The sequence below is a fragment of the Medicago truncatula genome, chromosome 1 (assembly GCF_003473485.1).
Source record: "Medicago truncatula cultivar Jemalong A17 chromosome 1, MtrunA17r5.0-ANR, whole genome shotgun sequence".
In the NCBI taxonomy this organism is placed as follows: Eukaryota; Viridiplantae; Streptophyta; class Magnoliopsida; order Fabales; family Fabaceae; genus Medicago; species Medicago truncatula.
Window position 1 is genome coordinate 28,913,058 of NC_053042.1, and position 18,391 is coordinate 28,931,448.

An 18,391-nucleotide genomic window follows, 5' to 3' on the forward strand; every position below is an offset into this window, starting at 1 on the left:
ACTCTTTTTCTTTCCTCATACAATCTTTCCTATCTCTTTCTTTCCTTTTACTTCATTCTTCAACCAAACAAAGCCTTAGTGAAAAGGATCACGAAGCCGTCAAAATAGAAGTTAGGAATCGAGATTGTGGAAGGGATAAAAATGTTTACCGGTGTTTTTTTGTAAACAAGGCTAGTTTTGATTATTACAAGCATGATCAAACCAGAAATCCTAGGACATGTTGTGCAATCTTTTTCTAGAAAATACGCGAGTGTTCATCATATTCATAGGTTGCTTTATGAATACAATGTTTTTTGTGTGTGAAAGTAAACGTCTTTCGACGGAAAGAAGTAAAGAAAAATGCAAGTAAAAAGACTTAAAAGTTTAAACGCAGAAACTTAAAGAAAGGTAAATTGCATTGCATTTAAATATAAAGGTGGTTCGGCAAATTAGTTTACATACATTTTGTATGACTCTTTTTTCTAGACGCTGATACTTCGAGTGCCAGAATTCTATAAGTGATTTGCGACCTGTTTTTCATATGAAAAACTTGTTGAGGCAAAATCCCTAATTAATTTTAAAGATAATAAACCAATATGATTAAAGAATTAATGGACTTTGATTAATTCCTTGGTATTTAACTTGTGCTCTTGAGTGTTTTACTAAGACAGGACAATATTTAAATCATACCAAGAATCAAGAAATCAAAGGACATTTGAATTCATGATCTAACACTGAGGTCAGAAAGTTAGATCAGAATGTTGCTTGAAGATCAGAATGTTCAAGCAGAGATTAGAAGGTTGTTCTTAAACAAGCCAAGAGTCTCAAGAACTTTGATCAAAGGTCATGCAAGGCACATGTGACATGGGTATATGTCCAGGAAAGTACATTTGCATGGATCAATCAAGCAATAAAGGCATATACAAGGATTATGTCAAAGAAGGCATTCAATGTTCATTTAAGACTATGAACATTGAAGTACTAGGAATATTTCACAAGGGAATATCATCCTAGATGTTATTATCACTGCTCTTCATCATTGTTTCACTATTAGGATTTGATTACATCAAATGATAGTCTTACAAATCATCCTAAGTGAAACAGATGGAACATTCTGATGATTAGAATGTTCAAGCTCAGCTCATGCTTACTTTATGAACAGTATAGTAGGTGAAAAGCAAAAAGCAAAAGCAAAGCAAATCTGTCATCTTCAACAAGAGATAGACACGTCTGAGAGTTGGTACTGAACAAGGACAACACAATCTTTCAAAGCATGGGCATGAAGATGCAGAATCCCACTAAATCCTCCTGCACCGGTTCCAAGATAAAATCTGGGAAAGGAACATTCTGATGTATGAAGAAAAGTCCATACATTGGTTATTGTCCATAAATTCATATGAAAAGCATATGCATAGCCCAGAACTTCATGTGTTCATTCATACATGATGAACCCAGATGAAGAACATGATGAACCTAGATGAAGATCATCATGAACACAACAACATTCTGATGTTCATCGGAGATCAGAATGTTTGCCCAGAATTTCAAGTTAAAGCTTGTGGGACCCAAGACACATGGCATAACACCATTGGACATCCTACAACGGCTATATGAGCCCAAAGACTCTATAAATAGAGATCAAGGCATTAGCAAAACTTTCACCATTGCAAAGCATACAAGAAAACAACTCTGATTTTGTTTGAAGCTCTTGCAAACTGAAATTGATCAATCTCTAAGTCTTTCATGAACTTAGTGCAAATCAATACTCTTGTTATCTGTAGGATAACCTCTTCTTCTTCTTCCACTGTTTGTTTTACAAACATCCAACTTCCATACAAATTGTAACAAAGTCTCATATAGCTTTTAGAAGTCCTAAAGTGTTAGGTTGAGCAAAGGTTGTAAAAGTCTAAGAGGTTAACTTAGCAAGAAGGTGCAAGCCTGCTGAGGCTTAGAGAATACAGGATTGTAATTGTTCAGGTGAACAAGATTGTAAGGTGCAGGACTTGAGAGGTTATCTCAAGCATCTTAGTGGAAACTCTCACAGGATTGTGAGGAGTGGACTAGCCCACATTGGGTGAACCACTATAACTCTTTGTGTGTTCTTTCTTTCTTCTCTATACTCTTTTATTTACAGTATACACAACACACACTTACACTTGTACTTTATTAAACAATTTTGTTTATGAACTTCAGAACATTCTGAAGTCAGAAAGTTAACATAATTCCAAGTAAACAACTTGAGAATCATTTTTAAGTTTCAGGATAATTTTTAAAGGGTCACAATTCAAACCCCCCCTTCCTTGTGACTATTTTATCTACTTCAAAACTATTATTTATACATAGAAAAAATAACTATAAAAACTAAGTTGCCACGAGCTGCACTTCCTCGACCAAAAACTGCATGTCTCCCATGTCTTAATAAGAAACCGCTGCTTTTGAATTTTGAATTATTTTCCCTTCAACAACAACTGCTTGTCTTCGACCGTGCTCCTTTTTGAATACTCTTTTGTCGAACTTCAAAGCTCTTGAACTCTTCTAAATGCTAAGTACCATGTCAAAATCTGCATGCTAAAGATAACAACTTTAATTCTTAAAAAGACACCACAATCGGGATGAATATCCAATAGATAACTCATGAGGACGCTACAATCAGCTACAAAGGTTCCAATTGATAAGTCAAAGATTAGCGTCACAAGAAGTCAACAAATTAGAAATACAGGTATGAAATTCCTAAGAGAATAACTTTCAATTTTACTCCATCAAGTTCCATGATGAAAATGGTAGAAAAATGACGTCACAGTCAACATGATTGACAAGCCAAGAAGAAACATCACAACGATAAGGAAGTTATTGATAAGACTCAATAAACAAGTTTTAATCCTACAATTAAAGAGGAGAAAATCTCACTCACATTTTTCAAATAGTTCCTAAGAGAAGAGAGCCTTTGTAATCCAGAGTTTGGTCAAGTAAGTAAAGAGATACTCCTTCCGTCATATTTATAAGAAACAAATGACTTTTTAGATTCATTGAATAATTGATGTATTTAGCTGATATTCTAATCCGGATACATCAATTATTCAATAAATCTAAAAAGTCAATTGTTTCTTGTAAATAGAACCGGATGAAGTATTATAAATTCATTTGTAAGTGTTGTATAATAAGTATGAGTTTGAAATTTTACAAAGTTGAGGTTAAACACTTTGTAAATAATAAGAAATCCCATAAATCTAGTAGATGATGCCATGTGACCTAAGAATAAGTGTTCCTTCATTCCAAAATGAATCCACTAAAAACCAACATCTGCCCATAAGGGTATGGTGCAATGCAGGCTCGAGTTGACATATCTCAAATAATAGGCTTTTTGATTGCAAGAAGGAGCCAATCATGCCGGCATGCATTTTAACGCACGTGACCGGCTTAATTGTTTTACATCCAAATTATTCTCGTCAAATAAAACTGCTCTTTAAGATATCCAAATTCATTCAATCTTTTCCCTGCCCTAACTCATGTGCTACACAAATTTCCCTGGTATATCTAAGTTCTAACTCATGTGTTCCACAAATAAGTGTGAATTTTGAACCCCGAGAGAGATTACTAGAAAATTAGGAAAAATATTAGCTTAAAAGTCTAGCACCGTACTATAATATAAGAACATTTATATTTGTACACTCTTAATTGTTTTACATCTATTTATTACTTTCATTATCTTCTTATATTTTTTTTCCTATCATACTATTAGTTAATCACATCTAGCACTTTACATTTTACATTTTGTTATTTCTTTCTCACTTTGCTGGTAGATTGAATTTTGGATAACAATGAATTGAGTCAATTAAAATATAGTTTGAAATTCGATTCGATAATTATTTCGTTAAACTTGATTAACGAACAAAACAATTTTATTTTAATAATAATAAAGTATAAAGGGTCAAAATGAGAGAAAAAAAAGAAGATAAATTATACGCTCAAATATCACTTGAAATATCGTCTAAAAAATATATACTAGTAAAATAAGTTATAAACTCGTGATGAAATGTCAATTAGCAAACAAGTAATTTTTAATCATATGAGTTTATAAGTTGTAAGCTAGTTTGTTGGTCTTGTCAAACCAACCTTTGAAGGAGCATGCTACCCCATTTTATTTTATTTAGTTATAATAAGTATGTATGTTTTATATTTAACTACCCTAATAATAAATTTTTAGCTAATAAAAAATAATTTATTTCTCAAAAATTAGTAAAATATGAAAGTCAAAAAACTCAAATGATTGATTAATTTATCGTCTTATTTTGACACTTTAGGTCTCTTCAGCAACAAAGAAAGTTTTGTTAAGAGCATATTATTTGGAAATGAGTTAATTGTTCGTATCGACAAAAACACTAATTACTTGTTCAATACAAAATCAATTATAGATCAATTTGACTTAATGAAACGACATTAATCTTTACTTTTTATTTTATTTTTGGTATATCCCTCTGATTTACCGGAAAAATGGGCTCTGACAATCTAGTGTAACTTTACTTTTTCAAATAGTTATTATCATTTTTTTTCTCTTTATGTTTTAAGTTACACTTATATAGTTATAATTATTGTAATTTTTTCTTATATTTAATGAATATATCAATTTAAAAAAGTAATTTTTCTGTACATTTAGTCCCCTCATAATTTTATCTAGTTTCCCATTGTCATTATTTAATGTTTGAATTTCGCTGTCAAATTCTTTAAAACAAACGATAAGTAAAATATGAAAGATAAGTAATTACTAACAAAAAAAAAAAAAAAGTTTCATCCTTTTCTTTTAAGGTAAAAGGAAAATTGTATTAATAAAACAAAAAAGAAACAAAGATTAATGGGACATTAAACCTTACCTAGATACAACCTAAATGATAATACATCATTTAAACCAAATGGACCATCCATGATCTATCCTTATAAAAATTCACTAATCACGGCATGCAACCTAGCAAACCTGCACACGGGTGTGAAACCACGTTCCAAAAAATATGAAGAGTGAACATCTGCAAAGAACAATTAGGGTTTATATATGACGAATGAATCGACCGCCAATATGGTATCAAAATCCAAGTGCCAACAACTCACTGAACAAAGCAACAAGCATAAAGGCTCTTTCGAACATGAAGTACCAGAGTGTAAGTATACATGATGCCTTGAAATCTATAGACAGATCTGGAACATCTGAGAGTCGAAGAAGTCAGACCACCAAACACCACATACGCGTAAAAACTCAAATTGAGGGATGAATCCAATACGTCAGTAACCAAACCCTTTCTAGTTAACAAAACCAAACCCATTCGGAATAGACCCTTTCGAGTTTTTTTAATCACAACATACCATTTGTTATTGAAAAAAGAACCACCACAAAACGAGTTTTAAGCTTGAAGCGACCATAATCTCTAATCAAATAACAAAAGAAATGCTTTAACAAACATGAAAATACAAAAACAAACACTATAGCACAAAAACAAACCGCCTCCACCACAACAACAAGAATCAGTAGATTGGAACAATCTGACGCCAGCAAAGCAAGAGCTCCACGACAGTGCTCGAAAACTTGACGGTAGTTCACTCTCAAAAACACAAACAACAAAGGAAGAAAACACCACAAAAACTCCACCGCACACGACCAATAACCAAGAGGAAGAGAGACGTTGGTGGTGTGGAGGGAGTCGGAATAGGAGAGCACTCATCTTGGGGTGGGCTTACTACTTAGATGCTTTCAGCAGTTATCCGCTCCGCACTTGGCTACCCAGCGTTTACCGTTGGCACGATAACTGGTACACCAAAGGTGCATTCAAATTTTGGATATGGAAGAAGATACGACGGCTTGCGGTTAGAGTATAAAGATAAGATTTGTTCGAAGATAGATAAGAATTGTTTCATCCAATTTCAAACTCAAATTCACCGAAACAATTCATCTTATAATATAACTTATTTTAAAGTCAATTAATTGAGATTTATTGTATTATTTGTTAAAGGTAGGAAATATGTTCATACTTGTCAAAATAATAGAAATATTAAGCTGGGAAAGGGGGAATTGTTAACATCAAATTTCAAAAGCAACAATAGAAAATAGAAATAATAAGTTAGGATATGGGAGGAAGATTCACATCTATTTTCATAAGCAATGATAACAACACTTTCATTTAGTTGAATTTTTCTTCATAATGAAACTATCCTAATTTAGTGTATATACTAGGGGCATCATCAACATTAACATTAGTTGGAAAAACAAAAAGATAGTGTATCAACTTTTTCTACGATTCCTATGCCCATATATATGACTATTTTATGTACCCAAAATACATTCAAAATAGACCCCAAAAAACAAAGACAAGGACCCAAAAAAGAAAAACTAATTTTTCCATCAAATACCCACTAGTCTTACTTATATAAGATCATCACATGGCAACTTCTGATTCGGGCACGTAATTTAGTCTTTCTTCCCACACCAACTTGGATACAACTTCATCTTGCTCATGTACATGTTCCTGCTTCACATAACATTAAATGTTTCATAATTATTAACTCTACAAAAATCATCATTATGACCCACTTGTTTTAGCAATATGTATTAATTAAATAAAATCATCATCATCATTATCTTTTAAAAGCAAGAAAGAGCAATGGAATTGAACACGAACCTCTAATTCCCTAACCAATTCCTTGGCTGTGGATGCTGACACGATAATGCGACGTGCCTTTGGGGAAATAAAGCCTTCATCAACGGCCTTGTCAATGAAACATAACAATGAATTGTAAAATCCATCCACATTCAATAGACCCACCTGCTCCATAAAAATATTAAACAATCAAACACTAATGTCACAATTATAATATCAATATATATATAGTCGTAAAATCAAAATTTGACGATTCATATTTCAAATATCAAAATCTTCGTATTATAGTAAAAATCTATATATGTAGTAGAATTAAATCGTATGATCTTGATCTGACGACTACCGACGAAAATGTGAATTGCTAATCATAACATATATAGTCATAAAATCGAAATTTGACGATTCATATTTCAATATCAAAATCTTTATATTCCGATGCCAATTTGAGTGAGCTATTTAGCTTCTTAATAAAAATATCAAAATCTTTATATTATAATAAAAATTTAAATATGTATTAGAATCAAATAGTCTGATTTTGATCAGATGACTATCAACGAAAGAGTGAATTGTTGTTAATCATGACATATTCATATTTTTATTTCTAGTAGTATTCCTTTGACCAACAACTTTATTGGTTTTTTTGTTGTTCTTTAGTTAATTACTTTAATTTAATTATTAATAGTTTTATAGTGACATATCTTTCTCCCATTCAAATGGAGAACCATCAGTCTAACGTCATATATCAATATCAAATAATGTAACGTGACAACGATTAACTACACAAAATCCTAAAGTACTATCTTTTCATGTGAATTGAAATTCAATACCCCACATGTTTCGGTTCAATTATATACGAAGCTTCCTAATGTTATGTATCATGCTTAAAATTAAAACATCAACTAGTTAACTAATTAAGCTAATTAACAAAAAAAAAAAAACCTAAAACACATTTCTAAGCAACATGTCATCTTAAGATACGTAAAAACAATGGTTTTTAAACATGGACACAACGAACAAATACGTATGACATGCATCATAGATAGGAGGCAAAGTTGGTTAAGGCAAGTGCTGTCCGAATAATTAAAAAGAAAATATAAAGCATACATTAATTAAATCGAATTTGACTAATTCATATTTTATAAAGTATGATATTAAGGGAAATTCGATTCCAGAGAGTTCACAAGAGGCAAGTGAATTAGCTAGTTTGTTTAATTATAAAAAGCTATATAGTTCCTTGTAAGATATACTTTATTCCATTCCCACCTTTCAGGCATGTCTCTAGTTATTACTTATTTATAATATTGTTATGTCTCTATTATAACTTTGGTCAACTTAATTAGTTTGTAACTAATCTCATTAGTATCTCCCCTAACTATAACCAAAGAAGTAAAAACGACATCATATGATAACAAATTGGAAAAGAGTAATATACACAAAATCGGTAACTTAAGTTGATATATTTAGTACAACAAATTTTGAATCAGATACATTAATTTTTGTAGAATAAATTTTACTTGTATTTTAGGATGGAGAAAATAGTTTTTAAATAAATTAAAAAAATAGTATGGTTCTTACCGGTTTGCTGTGGATCCCAAGTTGAGCCCAAGTAATAATTTCCAGCAATTCTTCAAGGGTTCCATATCCACCTGATGTTTCAAAATAACAAGACATTTTAGTACCAACTTCATGTGTTAAACAAATTAAGAATCCCACTTCACATGATAATATCCTACTTCACATGAGTATGCTCTTTCTTTCTTTCATTCTTATGTTTCATTAATAAATTAATAATGTATGAAGCCTCTAATATAGTCTTGGTTCAATGAAAGTCTCTGGTCTGCTACAACAGTTGTTGTAGCAGACCGGACCATATAAAGTCCGCCTATGAATCCGGCAAATATAAACCGGTGAAGTATTACTAAAAATGGTCAATTCGACATGTGGGCTCGGGCTATATATAAATTCGACATGTAGCCAAGATTTCATACCAGGAAGGGCAATGAAGGCATCAGCCTGCCTAGCCATTTCAGCTTTCCTTTGATGCATATCAGATACAGCTCTCACTTCCCCAATAGGGTCACCAGTTATCTGCATTTTCGACCACCATATATTTATTAACAAATTGCATGAGACATTTGACATTTAACTTTGACAATTAAGTAAAAAATATTGATCATATTGTAACTAGCAAAGGACCACATTAACACAATGGTTTACCTCTCTTGGCATGAGACTCCTTGGGATAACACTGCATAAACAAAGTCGATATAATACACATCATTAGTCAAACATTACAAGACAGAAATATTTTAATGGATAATGATTGTGATTTAACAAAATGAATCTAATGAATGACTAAAAAACAAATTTAATTTAAAAAATGCAAGACAAGTAAGATACATGAAAGAGAAGAGTTATAAGTATAAAAACATGTCAATGATCAAAGTGCATGCAAGTGAAAAGGAAAAGGCAAAAACATTGGCTCCAATTCCCGCGCAAGAACTTTCTACCATAAGCCAAAAGGTATTCACCTTTTAACCAATGTCTTCAAAAAGCTTCTAACCATAAGTAAAAGTTATACACATAATTACTTATAATTCACCTCCCTTTACATAAACTCAACAATGTAGCAAAAAGCCAAATTAACCACATCACATAGTAAATTTATATTCTATTAAACTCTAATATGCTCCCTTACATCCTACATTTAGAAGCTTCTATAGGGGGGGTTAATTAAATTAAAAATTGTCCCACACTCTACTAATATTTTATGATCCCCCATAATGTCTTACATTGAAATCATTAATTTCTTAGGGAACAGGCATGGGACAATAGACAACATATAGAAAGATTTAACCCACTTCTTAGTAATCAATAAAATGATTAACTTGTCCTTTCATTAAACAAACACATAGAATATAGACAAAAACAAACAAAAAAAAAAGAGAATGATTTTTGGACATCATATTTTGATGTCAAATGGTGTGTCCTAGATTGTGTGTGTTTTCAAAATGCATATAAGTTGTAAACTAAAAGAGATAAAAGGTAAATATAAAAACTAAAAGTGCGACATATTATGTTCAAAATTTACTCGAAACAGCCTCTTGTGTAAAAAACGAGGTAAGGCTGCATACATCAAATGATGAGATTTTTTCCTGAACTCTGCATATGCAAAAGCTGTAGTACACCAAATTACTTTTTTATATTGTGTTCAAGATTTGATACAAAATGAGGGAAAAAAATGTTTATTGAGAGAGAAGAAACTAACCCAAGAACATGACGTCCACCATCATGAACTGCTTGAGAAACAAGACCCATCAGACCCACACTACCACCTCCATAAACCAAATCAATCCTTCTCTCAACCTTCAACATTGAAAACACAAACCAAAATGACACGTGTAACTATAGTAATCATGACAACAAAACCAAACCAAGCTAGAAAGAAAGAAACAATAATATTGATTAAAAAAATAAAAATAAAAAATACTATTATATTAGATTATATAAATATTGATTGATAGAGATTGATTGATTTAGTGGAGTAGTCAATAAGAAATTAAAAATAAAATTAAAATTTGGGATGTAAAAAAAAAAAAAAAAAAGTAGCCCTTGGCTATAGGGAAAAAAATCATGAAAGATTGTGGGAAATGGTAAAGGCTAATAGCACGCTCCGTATAGTGTAATGATACAAAGCTTTGCACGTTCATTTTCCTAGAAAAGTGCAGAAAGCATTTCTTGATTTTTTTTTATTATTATTATTATTTTTCATCATATTGAAAAATAAAAAATTGTATGATATTAAAATTAATTTTTTAGATAGATTATGCAGAAATAAAAACTAAGATCATGCAAGAAGGCTGATCAACTGACAGAGAGATTCCAGCTAGCAAATTTCTCTCTTTCATGAGAAACACAACAATCTTCTCATTCCTCAACAATCTTAACCTAGATTTGGAACTTTATAAAATTTTATTAGCTGAAAAAAATAAAAAAGGAGAAGAAAGAGGCTAATATGGGAAGAGAAAAAAAAATGTAAAAGACCACAAAAATATGAACATGAGTGATGAGAAGATGAACATGAACAAAGAAAGATAGAATGTAGAATCTGACCATAAAATATAAAATATATATATATATATATATATATATATATATATATATATATATATATATATATATATATATCTAAAAAAGACATTTTTTGGAAGGAAAACATGATTGATGAAAGTGTTTGTGTTATATAACTCACAAAAAAAAAAAAAAAAACTTTATTATAAGAAAAATAGAAGAAAATCATCTACCATTTCTTTTCCTAGTTCAACAGCAGCTTCTTGGTAAGTAGGTTTGTTCCCTGAACTGCTACCACAGTAGACACAAATCCTCTTAAACTTTGATTTGGTTTCTTCCATGATCTTCTTTGTGGAAAGGTTAACTCAAGAAAAGGGATTAAAGTGGTTGAAAATGAGAGAGAACTAATAGAAACAAGAGTACTTAGACAGTTTGTTTTATTTGCAAAGGTGTTTATGTCTCTATTTATAACCTTTGTATCTTGTAAGTTTAGACTCACAACCCTTTTTTGCCAATTATACCTTTTTTTAAACGAGAAAAATACTTTTTTTTATTTCTTTGTCTTTTCTCAATTAAAGAGATCCACATGTGTAATTCACTTTTGAGCTTGATTTCTTATTTTGATTTATTTATTGTCATTATTGGTTTTTATTGTCTTTGATTGTTTCCATTATTATTTTGGTATCTATTTCAATTTTCAAACAATTTTCAATTTTCATATTTGCATTAACGTTAATAAGAACAACATTTATCTGTTGACCAAAACAAATTAAGAGCATTTAACTCCTCTAATAAACATTTAAATGAGTGTAGAAAAAGAGCATTTAAATATTGTTCTTCACATCCTTCAAAAAAAAATATTGTTGTTCTCATGTGTGATATAATCGTAGCTTACAATATATATATATAGAAAATAATGTAATATTGTGTATATTCTAATCATTTTTGTTTAATATTATTGTAATTAAGGGATTGATTTGTATTAATTTAATGAAGTGATTTGTTGTTGTATTTTCTTTTTATTTTATAGGTGTTCATTTTAGAGTGATCGAGTCACCGGTTCAATTCGATTTAACCTATTAAACACATAAACAAATTTAATTTAAAGACTGAATTATAATATTTCAAAATGACTGAATTATAACCATTTTAGAGTGATTTGTTGTTGTATCTTCTTTCAAAATGAGTAACGAATAGTCATAATATTTTTCATTGAAAAAGATAGTCATGATAATTTTTTAATATAGTAAAATTATAAATTTATCTTTGATTGTTCACGATAAAAAAAAATCTACATCTTTCTTACTTCCCGTTTTAACCGGTGGTAGAGCCCTTCATAGGCTAGGGTGGGCCACGACCCACCTAATAAAATTAAAAACTTAATGATTATATGTTTATCTTGCGAGATTTTATACAATATTGTGTCGGTTATAGTTGATCCAAATTCCCGCAAAGTGGTGTAGTGGTTCAACCAAAAAATTTAAATAATTTAATTATAGATCTATTTTGGAAGACTTTAAATAATTTTTTAACGGTTATAGTTTTCCGCGCTTTCAAAAGTGACATACATGATTTTTTTTATGCTTATACTCTGCATGTTAGCGAAGGCTTATAGACCTTCGTACTTGCATGGGTTTCAAATCTCCTGTATATTGTCCTGTCAACTGAAAAGTTTTATAGTTGTTAAAGATGTAATTATTTAAGTATCCACCTTAACTTTTTAGTCAAACTCCGTCAATTCAATTTCATCTTTAATGCTTATTACAACCTTAATTTGTGTTTATATATTATAATTAATAATTAATAATTAATTTTAGTGGTCCACCCGAGCTTTTTTTTTTTCTGGCTCCGCCACTGGTTTTAACTCTCTTTTTTTTCTTCTTTTTTTCTGACTCCGCCACTGGTTTTAACTCTCTATGTGTTAATTCACCACAATTCAATCCTACAAGAGCTTCAATGTCAGCGTTAAAAGAACCATTTGAATATCAGATATTATTTTCACTTAGAGAGTAAACAATCAATGATTGTTTCAGAATTTTAATACATTAAAGGATTGTTATAACCCGGGGTGGATCCCGACTTTAGATACATGTGGAGCTAAAATTTGAAAGAAATATAAGTTACAAGACCGTCATTTAGTCACTTATCACCCATTTTGTTACATAGGTTAATCTTCACAACTTTCATATTTGAAAAAACACGTTCAACAATTGCAGTTGTTACCGGCAAGAGCAAAGTCAACTTCAAAAGTTTATAAACCATAGCAAATGTGTTGCATTTATTTGTTTCCACAAGTTTTGCACAAAGATCTGAAAGCCCTCTGAACTTAGCAATTTTAGGTCAGATCGAACATTTGTAACATAACTCTTAAGTTGAGTGTGTAACGCCACTTCCGACACATCTATAAAATCATTTGGATAAAACTCAATCATCCTCAATAATTTGTTCACATTAAAAACTGCAAATGACTTTGCAGGACTCAAGCATGAAACACACCCTAAAAGTTCAATATTCTTTTTTTTTTTTTTTTTTTGGTCAAGCAGCCTAGTGGCTAGAGAAATTCACCTTAAAGATGAATAAGTGGGGTGTCCGGAATTCGAACCCCGGCCCCTGCACATATTATGCATTATCTCTTACCAAATGAAGCTATAGCTCCACATAGACCCAATATGGGTCCGCCCCTAGTTATATTGGTTACACATTAAATACAAAAATGATTATTTACTGAATTTTCATCACTTAAAAATTGATTTTACAGCTATTTCTCAATAGAGAAATAATATTTGTAAATCTACTTTTTGACAACTTTTAAAACAAGTCTCTCTCTCATACTCACATATGTTTTCTTTCTCTCTCTTCTTATTTCTCTTCATTATTTTTATCCAATAAAAATAGAAGAAAAGTAAATATCATAAAAATTGTACAAAATTGTTTGTACAGATATCACTCCTCTTCTCAATAATGCAACAGATTTTTCTTTATCTCACGGTCATTCAAACAAAGAGAATCCACCAATTGGTTTTTGTGCTGACTTGATTTCTTTAACAATATTCTTCTATATATGTTATATTTTTTAAAAGAATTTTATAAATTTTATATATATATATATATATATATAGAGAGATATTTGCATTAATGATAATAGTAATGACTTATGATAATAATAATAATGACTCCGTTTGGGTTCTTGGGTGGTGTGTGGCAGCGCATTGCGGGTTGGTTTGGTTTCTCAACATCCTTACACGGCTCTTTCTTTAACCACTTGCATTAGTTTGGCGGCTTGCATGGCTTCTCGAAAAAATCAATTGAATCCATGACATTATTTGGCTGCCGGTTGTTTGGGTAATATAGAAAGAGCGTAATAATAAAGTTTTTCAAAGGAAAGAGGACAAGTTGCATATGATATGTGAAAGTGTGAAGCTTCAATCTTTTTTGTGGTTGATGTCGAAATACGCTACATTCGAGTTGCTTAATTACTGTTTTTTAGCTTGTTCTTCTTTTGTTTTTTTCTTTGTGCCTTCGTGGTATTGTACAGTGTGTATTGAACTTTGATTTTGTCTAGGCCTTCTGACACTCCTTTTGCTAAAGCGCCTAGCTGGGATTTTACATATATCATTTTGACTTTTTAAAAAAAAAATAAAGACTCTGTTATAAGAAAATTGATTGCAAAATGAATTATACTTAAAATCAAATTAAACACATTTGAAAACATTTACGACCAATGAGATCTCTTTGGTTCATCCACGAGTCAATGTTGAAATTGTTACGTCCGACGGTTCGAAATTCGACACATCTACTTTATTTTTTATTTTTTTTATAAAAATAAACGATATTCATTCATTCAAATTGATAGAGTACATCGATACAATACAAATTCAAAGTCGCTAAAAACAAAAAGGATGAATCTGCGAACAAATTCACAACATCAATGTTAACAACATAGAACATCAGAGTATCTATGCCTACAAATATGACTATATTAACGTCTCTGAAATATTCATGTATTTGGATTTAGAACGTTGATGACGCCAAAGTCATTGATTGAATTTGCACTTGCTCAAAGTTAATCTCACAACCTGAATCAAATAAACACCACATTAAGATGGGAAAACAAAACCACACTACACAAAGATGAGAAATCAAAATAAATAGAGTCGTGCAAACATGACGAAATGACAAGAACGAACGAAAACTAAAAATATATGAATATCACTTATTTAACTATAACTTAAGGAAAAACAATTCAGATGGGTGATTTTGGATCAAAATTACACGTTCAACTCTATCTAAGACAAAATTACACGTTCAACTTTGCACGTTATAGTTTCAAATCTCATGTATTACGATCATACAAGTTATCCTAGTATAGTGAACACTCTAGCTAGAAACTCTGTCAAATTGTATAGAAAGCAACCAAACATCTATGTTCATATCGGTGAGTATATCAATTGTACTCGTGTAACTATGTAATTCACTCCATACATAAATTGAGTGAGAGAGAGAGAGAGAGAGGACACTTCGTTTGTTTGACAAAGAGTAGAAATTTAGAACATATAAGAATAAATGGTGGGTCTCATAGTAAGGCCGAACGAATATACAGACAGTCCAGATGCAACAAAAGTGGTTTAGAAGTAACTGAAGCAAACACGCACACACACACACCATAGGCAATATCCAACGAACTAGTGTATGGACATGAAACAATATAGAAAAATAAATTGTCTTAGCCTTCGCATCTCAAAGATGGCGAATAAACCAATTGTCAACACAAACCAACTCATATACCAACAAACCATACGATAAATCACAAACAAGAAATCAAGTCATTTATAGCCAATATGTAAGCTTTGGAACATGCAGGCCTCAACAGACTTGGAAGTGAATCAGGAAACCAAATCCAGATAAAAAAACCACCAATCGGCTACAACAAAACCCTAACTAAACGGTGGCGAATTGACAACAAAGAGGCCATGCTGAAGTGAAAAGCTGGGAGAGATGAGGTTAACATAAACCAACCCAAACATTACAAACTACCAAAATCACAACTAAAGCAAGACAATCTTTGGTCAGAAGCCGATGAATGTGACAAAAGTGAAGGTCACAAACCCATAACACCTAAAAACCTGACCACATGCGACAACAAGAATTTAAGTTAGTAATCAGCAAATCCAAACCATAATCTCAAAGCGATCGAGTAAATATCATGGAAACCTAGCATCTGAAGCTGCTTCAACCAAGCAACCACCACCACAGACTGAGGCGCCACCAATAAAAACATACATGTAAGGGTTTTGTGTGTGTGACGATGTGGATAACATCTTCGTCGTACCACCATATGCGATGGTTACATGATGGCAACTAAGATTGGATTTTGGGGGAAAGGAGGTGGCGCGATGAAGATTTAGAGAGAATGCAAAGAATTAGTTTTAGAGAGAGAAATAGTTAGAGATTAATATCATCTGTAATTTTAGAGAGGGAAAAGAAAAACTAGCGAGGAAAATTTAAAGAGGTAAAACGTGAAATTCGTCTTTAATTTCGTCATTAAATTTTATTACAAAGATGTTGGTGAGAAATTTCATTTTTTCATCACTAATTTTTATTAGGATTTTGTTTTTTTAGTAGAATTGCACTATAGTACCACTTTCATTGGTTAATTATTAAATTCTCAAATGCAATTTTCACCCTCTATTTTAACAAAATCTGAATTTTAACCCCTTATTTTTAAATTCAGAATTCCAATCCCAAATTTTATATTTTTTAGGATTTTACCCCTATTTTGGAAAAAATTATTTAATGCTAAGCAATCAATTAAATTGATAATCATATAATATGATGTAATCCACATCAACACATTGAAAGAAGGAACATCCTAAAAAATATATAATAAGTTGCCTAAAATTCTGAATTGTAAAAGAGGGGATTAGAACTACATTTGAGCAATTATTAAAATATTTCAAAAAATATTCCCGTGAGCTTAGCTCAGTTGGTAGGAATATTGCATTTTATATGTAGGGGCCAGAGTTCGAACCCCAGACACCCACTTCTCCATATTTATATGTGTAAGCTCTGACCACCAGACTACTTGCCCACAAAATAAAATATCTCAAGAAATATATATTCTTTGAGAGGATCTAAGGGCCTGTTTGTTTCCAGAGAAAGTGGAAGGATGGAAGCCTATGGGATGGAAAGTTTTTTGGAACGTGGTCCTTCCATCGTTTGGTTTCCATAGATTGAGGAAGGAAAGATTGATTTGAGTGGGCCCCATGCTCAAAAAGCTTTCCGCAGGGTTATGAGAAGAAAGTTGGAAACTTGCATCTTTTTAAGCAAAATGACATATATACCCCTGTTTTGTAGACATATTTGCAAGGGAGATAAATATTTCATTTTTAACGTTTGCGTTTCTTTTATTTGAAAGGTTTAATACATGCTTTGGTCCCTTAACTTATTTTTGAATTTCAATTTGGTCCCCTAACTTTAAATTGTCTCAATTTGGTCCCCTAAGTATACTTCCGTTTACCCAAATGGTCCTTTCTGTTAGTATTTTTCAAAAAATGTTAACTTTAAATGAACTTATATTGATTCCATGATTATAAGTTCATTTCATTTAGGATTAGGAGTATGTTTTTTACATATCTCTCTGGGACCCCATATCAACCTTTTTGGTTTAGCGTCTAATGAATCGAAATTTTTTGTTGATTTATTGATATAATATATATTTAACGAATAATTGGATGTCCGAGTCGGGCCTATATGACATGACGATCAATAAAAATACTCTAAAACTCCATCTTTGTATATATATAACATAAATTTTAGCATCAATATATTTTTTTATTAATTATTTTAATTAGATTTTTTTTTAAGGAATTATTTTAGTTAGATTATTTCTAACAAAAGTGTAAAGGAAGTAGAAACATTAGATTATTTGTGTGTGCGCACGCAATATAGAAACATTATTATTTGTTTTTATTTTATAAATATATGCTACTTTATATAATATAATATCAATTTTTAATGTAAGGATATTTATGTCATTTTAATAAATATAGATCTATCTTTCCTGTGTCTTTCTTTCCACTTTCTATCATACCAAACGGTTAAATAATCATCTCACTTTCCATTCACTTTCTAGTCTCTTTCATTCCTTCAACAATCTTTCCTCTTACTATCTTTCCTTTCACTTTCTTTCATCTTCCAAACAAACCCTAAAAGACTAAAACTAAACCCTTAAAGTTTCAAAAAACAACAACCAAACTTTTACTTTTTTTTTGGTCTAGGAGTATAATGGCGGGAGCTCACACAATTAAATGTGGAGAAATGGGGTGTTCGGGGTTCGAATCCCGGCCCCTGCATAAATTATGCAATGTTCCTGCCAACTGAGCTAAACTCACGGGAAAAAAACTCTTATTCTTTTATTTCTTTTTATGAATACAAATTAGATTTTTTTTTTTGAAAGACAAATTAGATTTTTTTTTTTTTTATGGGAAAAAGCCCGATATTTAAAATGCGCTTACAGAACTGTTCATATAGGTTTGTCAAAACAAATAAAAATTGTTCGTATAGGTGGGTGTTTTCTTTAAAAAAAATGTTCTTACAGGTGGATGTTTTCTTTTTATACAATAAGCATGGGAATTGAATATATTAAACAAATGTAAGTGTAAACAAGAATACCTAATTCACATTAAGTCATTGACCAAGTT

General features: G+C 31.1%; 1 protein-coding gene across 1 annotated transcript; it reads right to left on the minus strand.

The window, feature by feature from the left end:
* Positions 1 to 6,091: 6,091 nt before the first annotated feature.
* Positions 6,092 to 11,139, minus strand: LOC25483697 (cytokinin riboside 5'-monophosphate phosphoribohydrolase LOG7). Its single transcript, XM_013612400.3, has 7 exons — positions 10,925 to 11,139; positions 9,889 to 9,986; positions 8,838 to 8,868; positions 8,609 to 8,708; positions 8,196 to 8,266; positions 6,642 to 6,785; positions 6,092 to 6,488 (listed from the first exon to the last, which is right to left on the minus strand). The coding sequence occupies exons 1-7, from the start codon at positions 11,030 to 11,032 to the stop codon at positions 6,399 to 6,401; spliced, it is 642 nt and encodes a 213-aa protein (XP_013467854.1). The 5' UTR covers positions 11,033 to 11,139; the 3' UTR covers positions 6,092 to 6,398.
* Between the last annotated feature and the right edge of the window lie 7,252 nt (positions 11,140 to 18,391).

What these genes read in the sequence shown, in the direction of transcription:
- LOC25483697 (XM_013612400.3), bottom strand. Translation starts at nt 11,032, where the DNA reads ATGGAAGAAACCAAATCAAAGTTTAAGAGGATTTGTGTCTACTGTGGT. An exon ending in TGCCTTCATTGCCCTTCCTG is followed by an intron (nt 8,267 to 8,608) that starts GTATGAAATCTT and finishes TTGAAACATCAG; the next exon opens with GTGGATATGGAACCCTTGAA. An exon ending in AATTGGTTAGGGAATTAGAG is followed by an intron (nt 6,489 to 6,641) that starts GTTCGTGTTCAA and finishes TATGTGAAGCAG; the next exon opens with GAACATGTACATGAGCAAGA.